Source organism: Malus sylvestris, chromosome 14 (assembly GCF_916048215.2).
Source record: "Malus sylvestris chromosome 14, drMalSylv7.2, whole genome shotgun sequence".
Taxonomy (NCBI): Eukaryota; Viridiplantae; Streptophyta; class Magnoliopsida; order Rosales; family Rosaceae; genus Malus; species Malus sylvestris.
The window spans coordinates 18,748,533-18,761,787 of NC_062273.1; the positions used below are offsets into that span (position 1 = coordinate 18,748,533).

General features: G+C 35.8%; 1 protein-coding gene across 2 annotated transcripts; it reads left to right on the forward strand.

Moving 5' to 3' along the window:
- The first annotated feature begins 4,067 nt into the window (after nt 1–4,067).
- On the forward strand, nt 4,068–8,329 carry LOC126600327 (uncharacterized). Of its 2 annotated transcripts, none has more exons than XM_050266909.1 (6): nt 4,068–4,258; nt 4,406–4,523; nt 5,407–5,565; nt 6,256–6,519; nt 7,234–7,881; nt 8,029–8,329. In XM_050266909.1, the coding sequence occupies exons 2-6, from the start codon at nt 4,443–4,445 to the stop codon at nt 8,116–8,118; spliced, it is 1,242 nt and encodes a 413-aa protein (XP_050122866.1). In that variant the 5' UTR covers nt 4,068–4,258; nt 4,406–4,442; the 3' UTR covers nt 8,119–8,329. The 2 variants fall into 2 exon arrangements, with proteins under 2 accessions (XP_050122866.1, XP_050122867.1); XM_050266910.1 differs by having other exon boundaries at nt 4,070–4,258; nt 6,259–6,519.
- Nucleotides 8,330–13,255: the final 4,926 nt, after the last annotated feature.

The window sequence follows — 13,255 nt, forward strand, 5'->3', positions numbered from 1 at the left end:
AAGATGCCTCCGAACCCCCTTCCCCTCTTTACAACTCAATCATAAATCAATGAATCACGTGGTCATCTTGACAAAATCTACATTCGAAAGAAGAGAAAACATGTTGCACAATCTATTTTGCCCCAAGCAACTGAATCCATTGATGCTTGAGCACTCTTGTATAGTTCCAGCCTCTTTATGAGGACAACACGTATTTCCATTACTACTGAATCCTCATTCAGTACGTAATGGGGACAATTGCTTTGTCTGTTGCAAGAATTTAGAGTCAATCCAGAGTCAGTGCTAGTTTCTTTCTTCAAAGATAATCAATTTTCAACACAATCACAATAAGAGAAGACTACTAGTGAAGAAATGGTCAAGTAAGCTTCGTCTTTCCTATCTCCAACTTCACAATAGACTGCAAAAATGGGAATGGTTGTACCATTACACAAACTTGCACATACCATATTGACATAAAGCCAACACCATAAATCCTCATGTTAATTCAAGACTGAAAAACTTACCAACAAAATACGAGTGTACAAATATTGGTCTAATAGAAGATACAACAAAGATTCTTTATGCAATGCTAATTTTTAATTCAAGAGACTCACCAATCCACTTAGATATGAATCATCATTGTGTATCTATCACAAAAATTTAATATGAAGGGTTTCCAACATCTTGAGTAAGTTTACTTAGAACCAAACCAAATGCATATGAATCATTGGTCTAGTTACCTATATACTAATTAATTTTTGAAATGTACGTAGGTACAAATAACTGTAGAACCTAATAAAAAATAGGAAATAGAAAGAAAATAGATTATGTAGGAACTAGATTGGTAGGAGCACAAACAGGTGCTTAACCAATGATCTATTCTATCAAGACAGAAGTAGATTTTGCAAGGTTGAGGTTTGGGAATATTGTCCCTATTTTTGAAGTTTTAGGTCTTATGTATCAAGGATGACGCTTTGGGCTATGATGTCAACTCTTGGCGGGCTCTGATTCTACTATATATTGTAAAACAAACCCTAGAGTAGGTGAGATATAGAGACAAGCTTAGGTTCTAAAGGTTTCACTTGAAACATACAAGTCTTTTTGGTATATCCCTGCTAAAGCAGTGCATGTCGTTCGGTAGGCTCCAACCGAAACTACATTAGGCCATATGGTAGAATCCAACTGAATTGGGTCTACACCGTTCAAGTACCTTTTAGCCGAATCATTAAGGTACCTATCTCTCACATTTGTGGTAGTAACCAAATTTGAGAATTTGGTAAACTTCCGCTCTCTACAATGTTGCTTCAAGAGTATGTTAGAAAAATGGAAGGACGAGAAAACTATTCTCCAGTCAAAATTTAACCGGATTTATAAACTTCAAAATCGTACTCATTCATGGATTTAAAGGTTTCAATTATGTCTTGCTTCGGGAAAGAGATCATCTTTACATGATTAAAACAGTTCGTAGAGTGAGCCAAAGAGCCATGGAATCCTTGTTCAGGAGGTATTTTTGTTTGTAATGCTTCGAGCATAAGTCTTCGAATGAAGATCATGGTTGAGGCTTATTCAGCTCTTCCATGCCATTGTTGGCTTCAATGGTTTCTTAGCTTCTTGATTGTTAAGTGGAGATTCACGTCTTTTACCCACATAAAGTGATTTTTGTTGGAAACGTCCAAAATCAGTGAAATCGAACTTGTCACGGTTCGTCCATCCACTGATTTGTGATTGCTATGAGAAATAATACATCATAAGCATCAAAGTTAGAAAATTTCAAGTTCTTAGATATAGGTTACATGAAAAACTTCGGCTTTTAAAGGCACTAAATCTAAACTACAAGTTCGAGTTTAGTTATGAATTTCCGGTTCTAAACGCGGGCACCTGTAAGAACACAGAATACAATATATAACTAAGTGTAGTGGATTTTGGTTGCTTTAGAAACTAAATATGAGTGCTTCGGGACTACGAAAGTGAGTCAACAATTTGAAGAAAAGAATAAAATATTGAATTGTTAATGTCTAAAAGTGGACTTCAAGCCAATAATTTTGGATGTCTTGTCAGATTAATCGATTACTGGTCACTTTAATTAATTCAATAGATTTTAACCATTCAGCTTTGATTGTGGAAGCAAAATAATGACGTTCGGGTCATATTAGCTTTGATTGGCTTTGGACCAAGCGATCACGAAATTATAGCCTAATATGGCGTTAACCAAAAATGTCCCAAAAATATTTGGGTAGGTAAAAAAGCAAGGTATGCCAAATTACAGCATTGGGGTCGAACAAAAGTACGCAGCCTAGCACACTTGGGCTGGCTGCAGTACACAAGGCCCTGCAGCAAAGTTGTAGGCCTATTGGTTCGGGGGAAAGGTTGCAGGCCAATGGGTTGTGGGTTGGGAAGAGTCCTTGAGTGCAAGGTTGTTAACTTTGCGCCTAGTAATGAAGAAGCCTAGCTTTTATTGGCTTCAGGTTTGACTGAGGACAAACCCAGCAAGCATTGGCTTGCTGGCTAGTGGGCTTAGGGCGTGGGACAAGCCCAACACATGTTGGAATATGAGTAGCCCAACAAAAAGGTTGCTGGCTTTGTGGGCATAAAAAGGCAGTAGGCTTAGAAAGTCAAACCTAGGCCAGGGACCTGGTCTACGTATACAGCAACGCCCAAATGGTTACCGCCTCACGATGACATCAGAACGACGTCATTCCAGCGCCCAAGCCTCAAGCTGCAACCTCGACTTGGTGTCAGATTGGCGCGGTTCCGAGCCATGGCTCAGCCGCAAATTTCCCAAAATTTTTATTTATTTTTTTCGAATTTCCTAGGGTTTTAAAAACCCTAATATGAACATATACACAATATATATATGCATGTGTGTGTGTGTATATATATATATATCAGAAGGTAACTATAAATGTAGAGGGTCTATGCATCATGAGAAATGTTTTCATGCTTCATGGTCGTTTCAAATATCTTAATTTATTTTAAAAGAACTTGATTGGCAGAAAACAACTAAGCCTTTGAATTTGTAAATGATCATTCTCAAAAAACCGAAATTGCATCTCCAACGCATTGTATCACGTTCAACAAAGAAAAATTAAATTGAATCAATAACAAGAAGACCAATTCAATAAAATAATAAGTTCATCATAAAAAGAATGATTAAAAAGTAATACTCCCCTTGATTGAAGAACAAACTCTCTTTAGCTCAGCGTCAAGAGTGTGTTGATAACGTGTTATAGACCTAATTTACTTAACAATATAAAGGACAAAGAGAAAGGGGGTGCGGTGACACATAGGAGAAGAGAGGTGTGATCTGAGGTGTGTATTCTCACCCTCATTGTACCTTTATTTATAGTAGTAGGGAAGGTAAATTTCTTAGCCCAATAGGATTACAACTCTAATAGAATAATATCTAATCTAAGAGATATGGTAGAATGCCACAAAGATATCTCATATAAGATAGGATTTACACAATCACATTCTTGAACTAATAGGATTGGAACATCATTTTTTTTTTCCCGTTGTAAAGATATTCACATATTTCGATGGCAGTGGCACCCCCTTGATTATGACGTTATAAAGTTAAACTTTGATGGTTCTGTCCCTCCGAAGAGAGCTATTGCTATCTTTGTGTTAAGAAATTATGAGGGTCGGGTTATTAGTGATGGTACTTTAAACCTAGAAGGAGTCATTATTTCAATGGCTGAGATTATGGGTTTGAGTGAAAGATTAAGGTTTGACGTACACAAAGGGCTTCAAAACATTATGGTAGGGGGAGATTTCACTGTTAATCATTGGCGTGGTTCAAGACAGATGTGATATCCCTTATCATCTAAATTCTATTTTTGAGAATATTCGTGAGATGGCCTTAGAGTTCAATGCATAAAAGAGAACCATGTTTTCAAATAAACAAATTTTATAGTGGATGCGTTACTTAATCTAGGTTTCACTTTTAAAAATCCGCATTGCATGGATCATTGTCTCCCCCAGGCAATGGTTGCAGTAGAGGTTTTTCCCTAATTTCCTTTTCTTAAAAGAAAAAACAAATATATTGGACGGAGCGGGATGTGAAACTCTCACCAGTCACCACTCTTGGTCTATAGTCTCTAGTCTAGTGGATCATTATGGCGGGAAAATGTCCTTTTGGTCCTTACAAGGTATAAAATCCCTAACCCCTCTTTCTCTCCTTCTCTCTCTCCGAACCCCGTCTTCCGTTCTTCAATCCCACACCCGCTTCACCATTCTCTTCGACCTCTAAGGGCCCTAATCCACCTCGCCCGAAAAATTGGTACTTTTCTCGACATCCCACTTCCTATTTCTCGAAATCTGGGGTCTTTCTGTTCTACTGCGAATTAATCCTTTTGTTTGCAATTATGTAATAGTCGATTAATTTTGTGCTTAATTTCTTGTTTTTAATTTTGGGTTTTGGGTGCAGAGGCTTTTGACCGAAGCAATCGGTTGTCTTTGTGAAGATGGACAGTGCATTCGAGGATGAGGCCGAGCACACCGTTTCGATCCAAGAGTATCTTAAGGATGTTGAGGAACAGGAACTGGTTTGCCTCTTTGATCATAATTAGTGGCTAATCTGTTCAAGTTTAACTGGCTGGAATTGATTAGTGTGATTAAATGATTAATAATGTAGCAATTTTGTGTTTCTGGTGTTTTGAAATTGAAGACAATTCTGTGTTTTTTTTTTCTTGTGAATTCAGCTCTCGAGGTTTCCTTTCAAGTTTGATGATTTTCTTTTAATATGAGTTGAAGAAAATTGTTTCTTGTAATGCAAAATAAGTATATGGTGAAAACGACACTTTTAAAAGACAATAAACTTTTTAATGAGGGTTTAAGTTGTGAAAAATTGCTACTTTTGAGGTTGTAGTTACGTTGGGAAATTGTGATCTCAGCTTGGTAACTTAGTAGTCTAAGAGCTTGTCTAGAGTTTTAGCTAGGCTCAGAACAGCCTAGCTCACAAGTCTTAGGTAAGTTAACAACAGCCATGTGTGGTTCTCTAGAGCAAGACGATTAAGCCATTGAAATGTTCAACTGAAGAAAGGGTTGGGACCCAAATATTTGATTTTATGAGGAATTACAAGATTATCGTCTGAGGAAAGATTCAAAGAAATATCAATGGATTCTGCAATAAAACATAAATCAGTAGTATGTCTATTGGGAAATCTGTTCTTAATTCCACAATTCTCAGCCCCTCTACTTCTCAAATTGATTAAATGGATGTTTAGTCTTGGCTAATATTACTGTTGAGCTTCAAAACAATCCTGTTTTATTTAATCAACAAGCCAAGACAAATCGTTCAAGGATCAGGACAAAAATCTCCCCGCACTTCTTTGTCTCCCTTTGTAGTTTTAAATTTGAACAGAATACAAATAACGAGTCCCTAATTTACCTATTAATTCATACTTTTTGGTGTTTGATCACTCATAGGAAGCTGATTTGGTTTTGGGAGGCGACGAAGGCAAGGAGTGTACCTATAACAATGGTTATATGAAGAGGCAGGCAATTTTCTCATGCCTGACTTGCACCCCAGACGGGAATGCTGGAGTCTGCACAGCTTGCAGCTTGTCTTGCCATGATGGCCATGAGGTATTTTGATATCTTTACCAGTATAAGCCATTATCTAAACTCAATAAAATTAAAGCTGGGTCATTTCTTTTGTGATGTGATTCCATACTAGTTGCACTATTTGATTCACTCCAGTCTCCAACTGAGAAAGAACCTCATTTTTACCTTGTTGACTGAAGGGAGTGATTAATATCCTTACAGGGTTCACAATCTTTGTTTCCTCATTGGCTTGAAAGATTTTTGGTCTAAAAATACAAAAAGGTGGTTAGTGCCTTATAATAGAATATGAATTGATTCAAATTTAAGACTTAGAGAGTAACATAGATAATATGGAGCAAGACAGGTGGAGTTTATGAGGCTGGGTTAGAAAGCATCTTAGATGGTTGCCTCTTACCCCACCGAGTCTCAAAAGATACCTTTGAAGTTGAACCATTTGGTGTTCTTTCCATTCTTTCTAACCAAACCTACTAGCTCTTGCTCCCCCATTTTAAAGTCGTTCAGTTTTTTTTGCCTCCTCGATAGTTTCTACCTCTTGTGGAGAAAATGACATGTAATTTTGGGATTTGGGATTCATGGTGTTTTATATGTATTGCTTTATATTCTATACTGCCAAATTATTATACATTGATGTTTTAGCGCTTTTATTTGACTAGGTTATTCTATTTGATTTATCTTCCTATATCTAATGATGACCATTATTGGTACTCAAAGCAGATTGTAGAACTGTGGACCAAAAGAAATTTTAGATGTGATTGTGGTAATTCAAAATTTGGAGAGTTCTTTTGCAAGCTTTCCCCAAATAAAGATATAGAAAATGTTGAAAATTCTTACAATCAGAATTTCAAAGGATCATACTGCACCTGCAGTCGCCCCTATCCTGATCCAGATGTTGAAGAACAAGTAGAGATGATACAATGCTGTGTGTGTGAAGACTGGTTCCATGAGGAACACATCGGTCTTGACTCTTCTGATGAGGTTGGTAGTTTGGAATACATGTTTGCCATGTTTTCTGCTTTGTATCATGTTGTAGGCTCTTGTTTTCTGCTTGTTTTGTATTATGTTGTAGGATTTATCTCAACATTATGTGCTTTCGTACTAATTAGCATAATGTCATTGGGCTTTTGGGTATTGCTGTCATTTTGAACTGTGAATATTTAGATGTAACATAAAGTAAACTCATATTGATGAGTTTGTTGCAATTTGAAACATTGGATAGGCCTCAAAATTTCTCACTGTTATGCTGATTAATAATTGGTAACATTGAATCTGATATTTTGGGGCTCATCCTATGCTGCTGCTGATATACTATATCAATGATATCAGATGACGAGCTTTATTCTGATACTGTACTGATCAGTTATTTCTCCATCAGTCTGGAGGAAAGTTGATCAACGTGATGGTAATTTTTGTATAGTTGTGTAGATCACCAACTTTTTAGCCACTTTAATTCTGAAGGTAGTTTCGTACTTTTATACCTATGTATTTCTAGATGTTATGAATATTTGAAATTTTGTGTGAACGCTTATCTTACTATTTGTATATGGTTACAGTCTACATTGTTGCGAATATATATATATATCTCTCCTCTCTCAATTGCTAAGGCCACATCCCAACTTTTTAATTTTCAAATGCTGATATTCTATCCAAAGTACGTTGCTAACATCCTACTTGTCCCCTTATGCACTACAGATTCCAAGAGATGAGGAAGGTGAACCTCTTTATGAGGATTTTATTTGTAAGGGGTGCTCAGCAGTTTGCTCTTTTATAAGACTCTACAATCAAACCATCTTGGCATCTGGGAGCCAAAAAGATGCTCCCGTTGAGACTGCCAAGGATAAAAAGGTTTTGAGCGATATGCCTTTAGCTTGTAGATCTGGAAAGCTAGAGAATGATATTTCTCAAAGTTCTGATACTATTTCTGAACCTGTATCTGGTGGGGATAGCTTGCTCCTTGGAGAAAATTCTGGGAAGAATACAGATTCGGATCAATGCATTACAGATGCCAATGCACCTGTTACTTGTGTTATTGGAGTTAATCTGGTGGTTGCTTCCCCTGTTTTAGAGTGTAAGCCAATGTTTCTTCTGAAAAACTGGAGGGATGCACTCTGCAAGTGTGAAAAATGCAGTGAATTTTACGAACAGAAGCATATTAGGTTTCTGCTTGACAAGGAAGACTCGATCATGGAGTATGAGAAAATGGCAAAGCAAAAGAGAGAGGAAAAATTGCAGCAACAGGAGGGGGCTGAGTTGACTATGCTCGATAAACTTGGCCATGTCGAGAAAATAGAGATTCTGAGTGGCATCGCAGACATGAAAGATGAGCTTCGTTCTTTCCTGGTATGTCCTTGATGATTATAAACTTTAATTTTGTTTCAAGCGTTGCTTTTATGATATAAAATCACCTAAGAAACCATTTTAGAATATGACCTTTTGTATTTACATGATTTTAAGTTCTGATCGAAACTATGCTTCCTAATTTTGCAGGGATCATTTGATCCATCAAAGACAATCACCTCTGCTGATGTCCACCAGATTTTTGAGAATCTAGCAAAGAAACGCAGGCGTGTAGAGTGAGATATAACTGGATCTTTACTGCAGTCATATGCACTTGTTAAATTATTAACCATGTATGGTTGCTATTGAAGTTAATCCTGGTTTCAGTAACATTAAAAAAGCCTACAAAGCTAGGCGGAATGCTGTACTAGTATCAGTGTTGCTACCTTGCAGACTTATATCCTAACAAATTATGATGTTTAATTTGAGGTGCTTATTTTCAACTGTCCAACACGCAATGCTTCTATAGGTAACTGGATCACATAATTTTGCATGATTGTCTTGCAATCTATGAGTTACCTTCCACTCTTCGCAGTATGAAATGTTAAACATTTATGCATATTTTTGGGTATGTGCTTCGAACCGGTGCATGCGTCAGGGTGTTTTGTTTAATCACGTGATTGTTCATGAAGCATGTGAAACTAAAGTAGGTTGCAGCACTAGCAAATTATCTAACCTTGTGAAAATAGTAGGAACCATATCTGGCTAGCGAAGCTTCTGCATTCTTTATTGATTATGGAGAATCTTAAGTTTTGGTTGGTTTCAAACTATGCATCCTCTGAATGTGTATATGACAGTCAGTGCAAGACTCAAAACTCTTACGATAGTCGGCTACGTGTGGGTGACTCCCAGCCGTTGATATATTTTTGTGCACACACCGCACCACTGTTTGTGAGTCACCCACACGTGCAACTGTGTAACTGGCCGGCCCGTAGCATTCTTCTTAGAGCTTGTGGCACTTAAATACTGGGGTGGGGCTTTATTGTAAATCTTGGGGCCGTGATTTTCTGATTGACAGAAACTATTCTCCTTGTAAATTGCAAATTTGTCAAACACCCTTTCAACAAGAGGGGACAAAAGTAGGTAGTTTTTTACTCCCATGGGAAAGGGCAAGGGAAAGGGAAAGGGAAAGGGTAAGGGTAGTAAAAAAGAAAAGATAAAGTGCATGCTGTTAATTTTGATTTTACAGTAGATCGAGTCTTAATCGATAATTAAAAAAGTAAGTCATTATCTTACCTAAACCATGGAGACTGTCGAGTGCCTCTTTATTTTTCAACCCCCAAATGGAGAAAATTTTGTATTTTTAATTATAATATTTAAAATTTTAATTGTATATTGTGGAAGATTCATATAATTTATAGTTATGTGGTTGTTGAATCTTGTGGTATTACTCAATATTACGGTCCGGTGGTATGCCTCTTCACTTGGAAGTGAGAGATCTTATGTTCGAATCTCGTGGATGGCGAATTCGATACCAAATTATGCCTGCATATTGTGTGATTTTGCCGAACTCCCCCTCCTCTTAGTGTAAAAATATCAATGTACTAAAAAAATAAATTATGTTGTTGTCTGTCGTCTAGTTATATTTTAGGCAAGTCAAATTTTTTCTTTTTCAACTTGTTATGACTAATATTTATTTTCTGCAATTACTATATCGTCATCTATTGTTATGATTACTTCAAGTTTTCAACACAGGGAGTTGAGAAACTTGCATGCAATTAGCGATATAACGGACGATAGCCAAAGACTTTTTCCTTAATTAGCTCATTTATGTAAGGGACTTACGACTCATATGCAGCTTCGATGCTCAATCAATGAAATATTTAAGCCTCGGACAGATTGGAAGTTTCGATTCCCTCTAAAAAGGTTGTACCCAGTGCACAAGACTCTCGCTTTACGCAGGGTCTGGGAGAGGTGAATGTCGGCTAGCCTTACCCCTATTTATGGAGAGGCTGCTCCCAAGTCTCGAACCCGAGACCTACCGCTCATGGGCGAAGGCACTTGCCATCGCACTAAGTGCGACCTCTATTCGATTCCCTCTAATGTAACAAAAAAATATCAAATATCCATCTAGCAGAAAATCAAACTTACGTTTGAAAAAAAAAAAAAAAACAAAATCGACCGAGCTTTCATAATAGAAAAATGATATCTTCAAACTTTTCTTTTTCTATCAACGTAAAATAATGATATATGGATGACTCATGAAATTCATATTCACACCTCTTTTAAATAAGGAGCATAAAATATGAGACAGGACCAGTTGATTTTGACAAACAAACAAACAAACAAACAGGTAGATGTTGAATTGCAGACCAAATTGAACATTCTGCACTCTTGATTTCAAAAGCAACTTTTATCCAGAATTCTTATGACATGGTTCTTCTGTTTGTTACAACTTTTGCACTATACATCACTAATCACTTTAAGAGTGACTAAAGTTGAAACTCCTTTTAATGAAATAATTAAGATTCCTTTTATCATTAAAAAATAATATAAGCTTAAGCTCCCCTTCTTTTCACCAGATCTATTGTCTTCAATCAAAGACTAAATCTATATATTGTGTTGTGGTAAATGGTAATCATTTTCTTTTCTTGCTTTACGATTTTCTGGTTCTGCCTTTGAAATTCTTTTTTCTTTCACAAAAAAAGGGTATCCAACATATCACTATCGAAAGTGGCATTTCACTTAAAAAAAAAAAAAAATCTCAATTAGGTAAATCCCTTGGACTTTTTTCCACGTAAATTATGCCACAACACATGCAAAGTATGAAATAACGGACTCAACTTTCTTTTTCTCTTTTCTTTTACCTCAGTGGAATGATGACCTATTGTCTTGAACGTTAAAAGGGATGAAGAAAAACAAGAAGAGAGAACAAGTCTAAAGAGATGGAGGGAATTGTATAAAGAATACATTGTCAAACTCATTAATTAGTATTACATTTTAATGATATTAATCTCTATTTATAAGAAAACGATTTTAAGTTTGAATCTTGTAAATAACGAGTTTGATAGCAATTTATATTCCATAGTATGTAAATATATCATTGTATATATAAAAAAATAGTACTTGATTCCTATCTTGTAAGGAGTCTTTCTTCTGCCACACAAATCACAGCTTCATACATGTACAACATCGTATCACTTATTCTTATGGCCTTGTATGGTATTTTAGGAGGTCTTGAGTTTGAATCTCTTTAATGACGAGTTCGATACTAACTTTTTTGACCAGCCCATTGTGTAGCTTAACCTAAAGCTCTCACGATCTTATTGTAAATATATGATTGTTCTTTAAAAAAAAAAATTCTATAATTTTAAACTGTGATTTACTAATAAGAATAAATGACATGTAAAATTCACGCGATTAAATCATGTAAATTTTTCAATAGATCCTCATGCTTGCTTTTGAGGTACGGGAGACGGAATTGGAGATTATTAGAGATACATTGATTCCACGAAAATGAGGATGGTGCTGGTTAGACCTTAAAATTTGATGGAACAAAAAACAGGAGGCATGGCCATAATTTTGGCAAGATATATATGATTCTCATTAGACAACAAATAAAGTAAATCCTGAATAAAAATTGAGACGACGTAGGCAAAACTATAGAATAATAATATAAATGGTGTCGGTGACTGCATTATTTTCAGTAATTTAAACAAACAATTTTGCATCTGTGATTCCGTGCATAAAACAAAAACTAATTAAATATGAAAAAAAGACAACTTCTGGGCCTGGCTGCGGCAACATATATCTATAAATTTTGGCACCTTGTATTATATGTCATGGTGGTGGTGGGAAGGGAGGTTAGGTTTGCAGATTTCCTGTATGCCCGTGACATGTCGAGGAATGGGGTCTCTAATCTATGAATATACACATGAAACTTCTACTGATTTAGGTTTGCAAATTCCACGAAAATGTTCATATTGTCAACTGTTAATTTTTAATGTTAGCTCCAAATGGAAAAAAAAAAAAACTGTTGTCACACTGGAAAGAAATTGACAAGAGATAAGAAAAAGAAGAGTAAAGTTCTTGTACTGTGTCGGTATCTAATATAACATTTCCACACTTTTAGTGTGAGAATTCGGCATAACAATGTATCTAATACATATAAAAGTTTCTTCTAAAGAAAGTTGTGTACTGTTAGATTCTAATTAGTCTCTCGATCTTGACCAAGAGGGATTTTTCTCTTTTCGTTCGTTACAAAGAGATGCTATGTTCTCCTTGTTGAGGACCTGATGTAACTTGTTGTATGTTTTATATTGCGTCTTTGAACCATCCTTCGTAAGCTCTTTTGGGTTTTGAAGTCATTTTGGCTGAATGAAATACCTATCGTTGCATCTCACAGAAAAAAAAAGAAAAAAAGAAAAAAAGAAGAATGATGATATGTTCTTTCCTTTTTGTTTTGTATCCTATATATCCTACATTTTTCAAGATTTTCGACCAATTATTTGGTGATTGCAAGTACCTTCCACTATTTCATATTAAGGGAAAAAAATTAACAATAACAAATCAATCATCAGAAAATTGGGTCCGACGTATGATGATGTTTCTTTGATTGCTTTTAATCAAAGACATCTGTTATGATCTTTGAAACACGGTACTGGAGCGGGGAGGATCGGCGACTCGTGAAATTCAAAACTTTTTAGATTTGGAAGCGGCATGGATTCCGCAATTAGAAAAATAAAATAAAATAATTAAGTTATTCCGCTTCTTATCATACCACAGTAAATATTCAAATTCAAAATAAAACCATTGTTATAAAGACGGCGCTAGGCAGTTGGTCACCGTCCTAATTCGTTCGTCTTTCGGCATTTGAAAATGACGAAACTGTGTCTAGACATGCTTAGGCGCTTGTCTAGCCTGTCTAAACTTGACTAGGTCACGACCCTGATTTAAACAGAACATCGATAACTTTCATTTTGCATTTTAATTTTTCAATAAAATGTAAGAAACTTGTTGAATATTTGGATGAACACTCATTATATGTTTGTTCCCCATGTTTCCAATATGTTATAATATTTTATAATTTATATATCATTTAATTTTGCAATAGATGTATCTTAATATAATTATGTGTGTGTTTTAAGTATAAATCGACACTTATTTATACAATAAACAATCATTTACTTAAATCTGCTTATTCCTCCTAGGCCCCCGTCTAGCCGCCTAGGCACTAGGCCCTAACCTGCCGTCTGACTAGCGCACAGTGTCTTTTAGAATTTTAAATAAAACTATAAGTAGTGGATTGTCTTAGTAATTAGGGTATTCATTTTCAACTCATTACATCGTAGGTTCAAACTCTCCCCCTCATTTAAGTAAATTATAAAATAACTGAAAAGGTTTTTGAAAATTACAGTTACACCCTCATTTTAAAGAT

Excerpts from the sequence above, each read along its gene's own strand:
- LOC126600327 (XM_050266909.1), top strand. The coding sequence starts at position 4,443 with ATGGACAGTGCATTCGAGGATGAGGCCGAGCACACCGTTTCGATCCAA. Across the intron at positions 5,566-6,255 it reads CTTGCCATGATGGCCATGAG|CAGATTGTAGAACTGTGGAC; the intron begins GTATTTTGATAT and ends TGGTACTCAAAG. Across the intron at positions 7,882-8,028 it reads ATGAGCTTCGTTCTTTCCTG|GGATCATTTGATCCATCAAA; the intron begins GTATGTCCTTGA and ends CTAATTTTGCAG.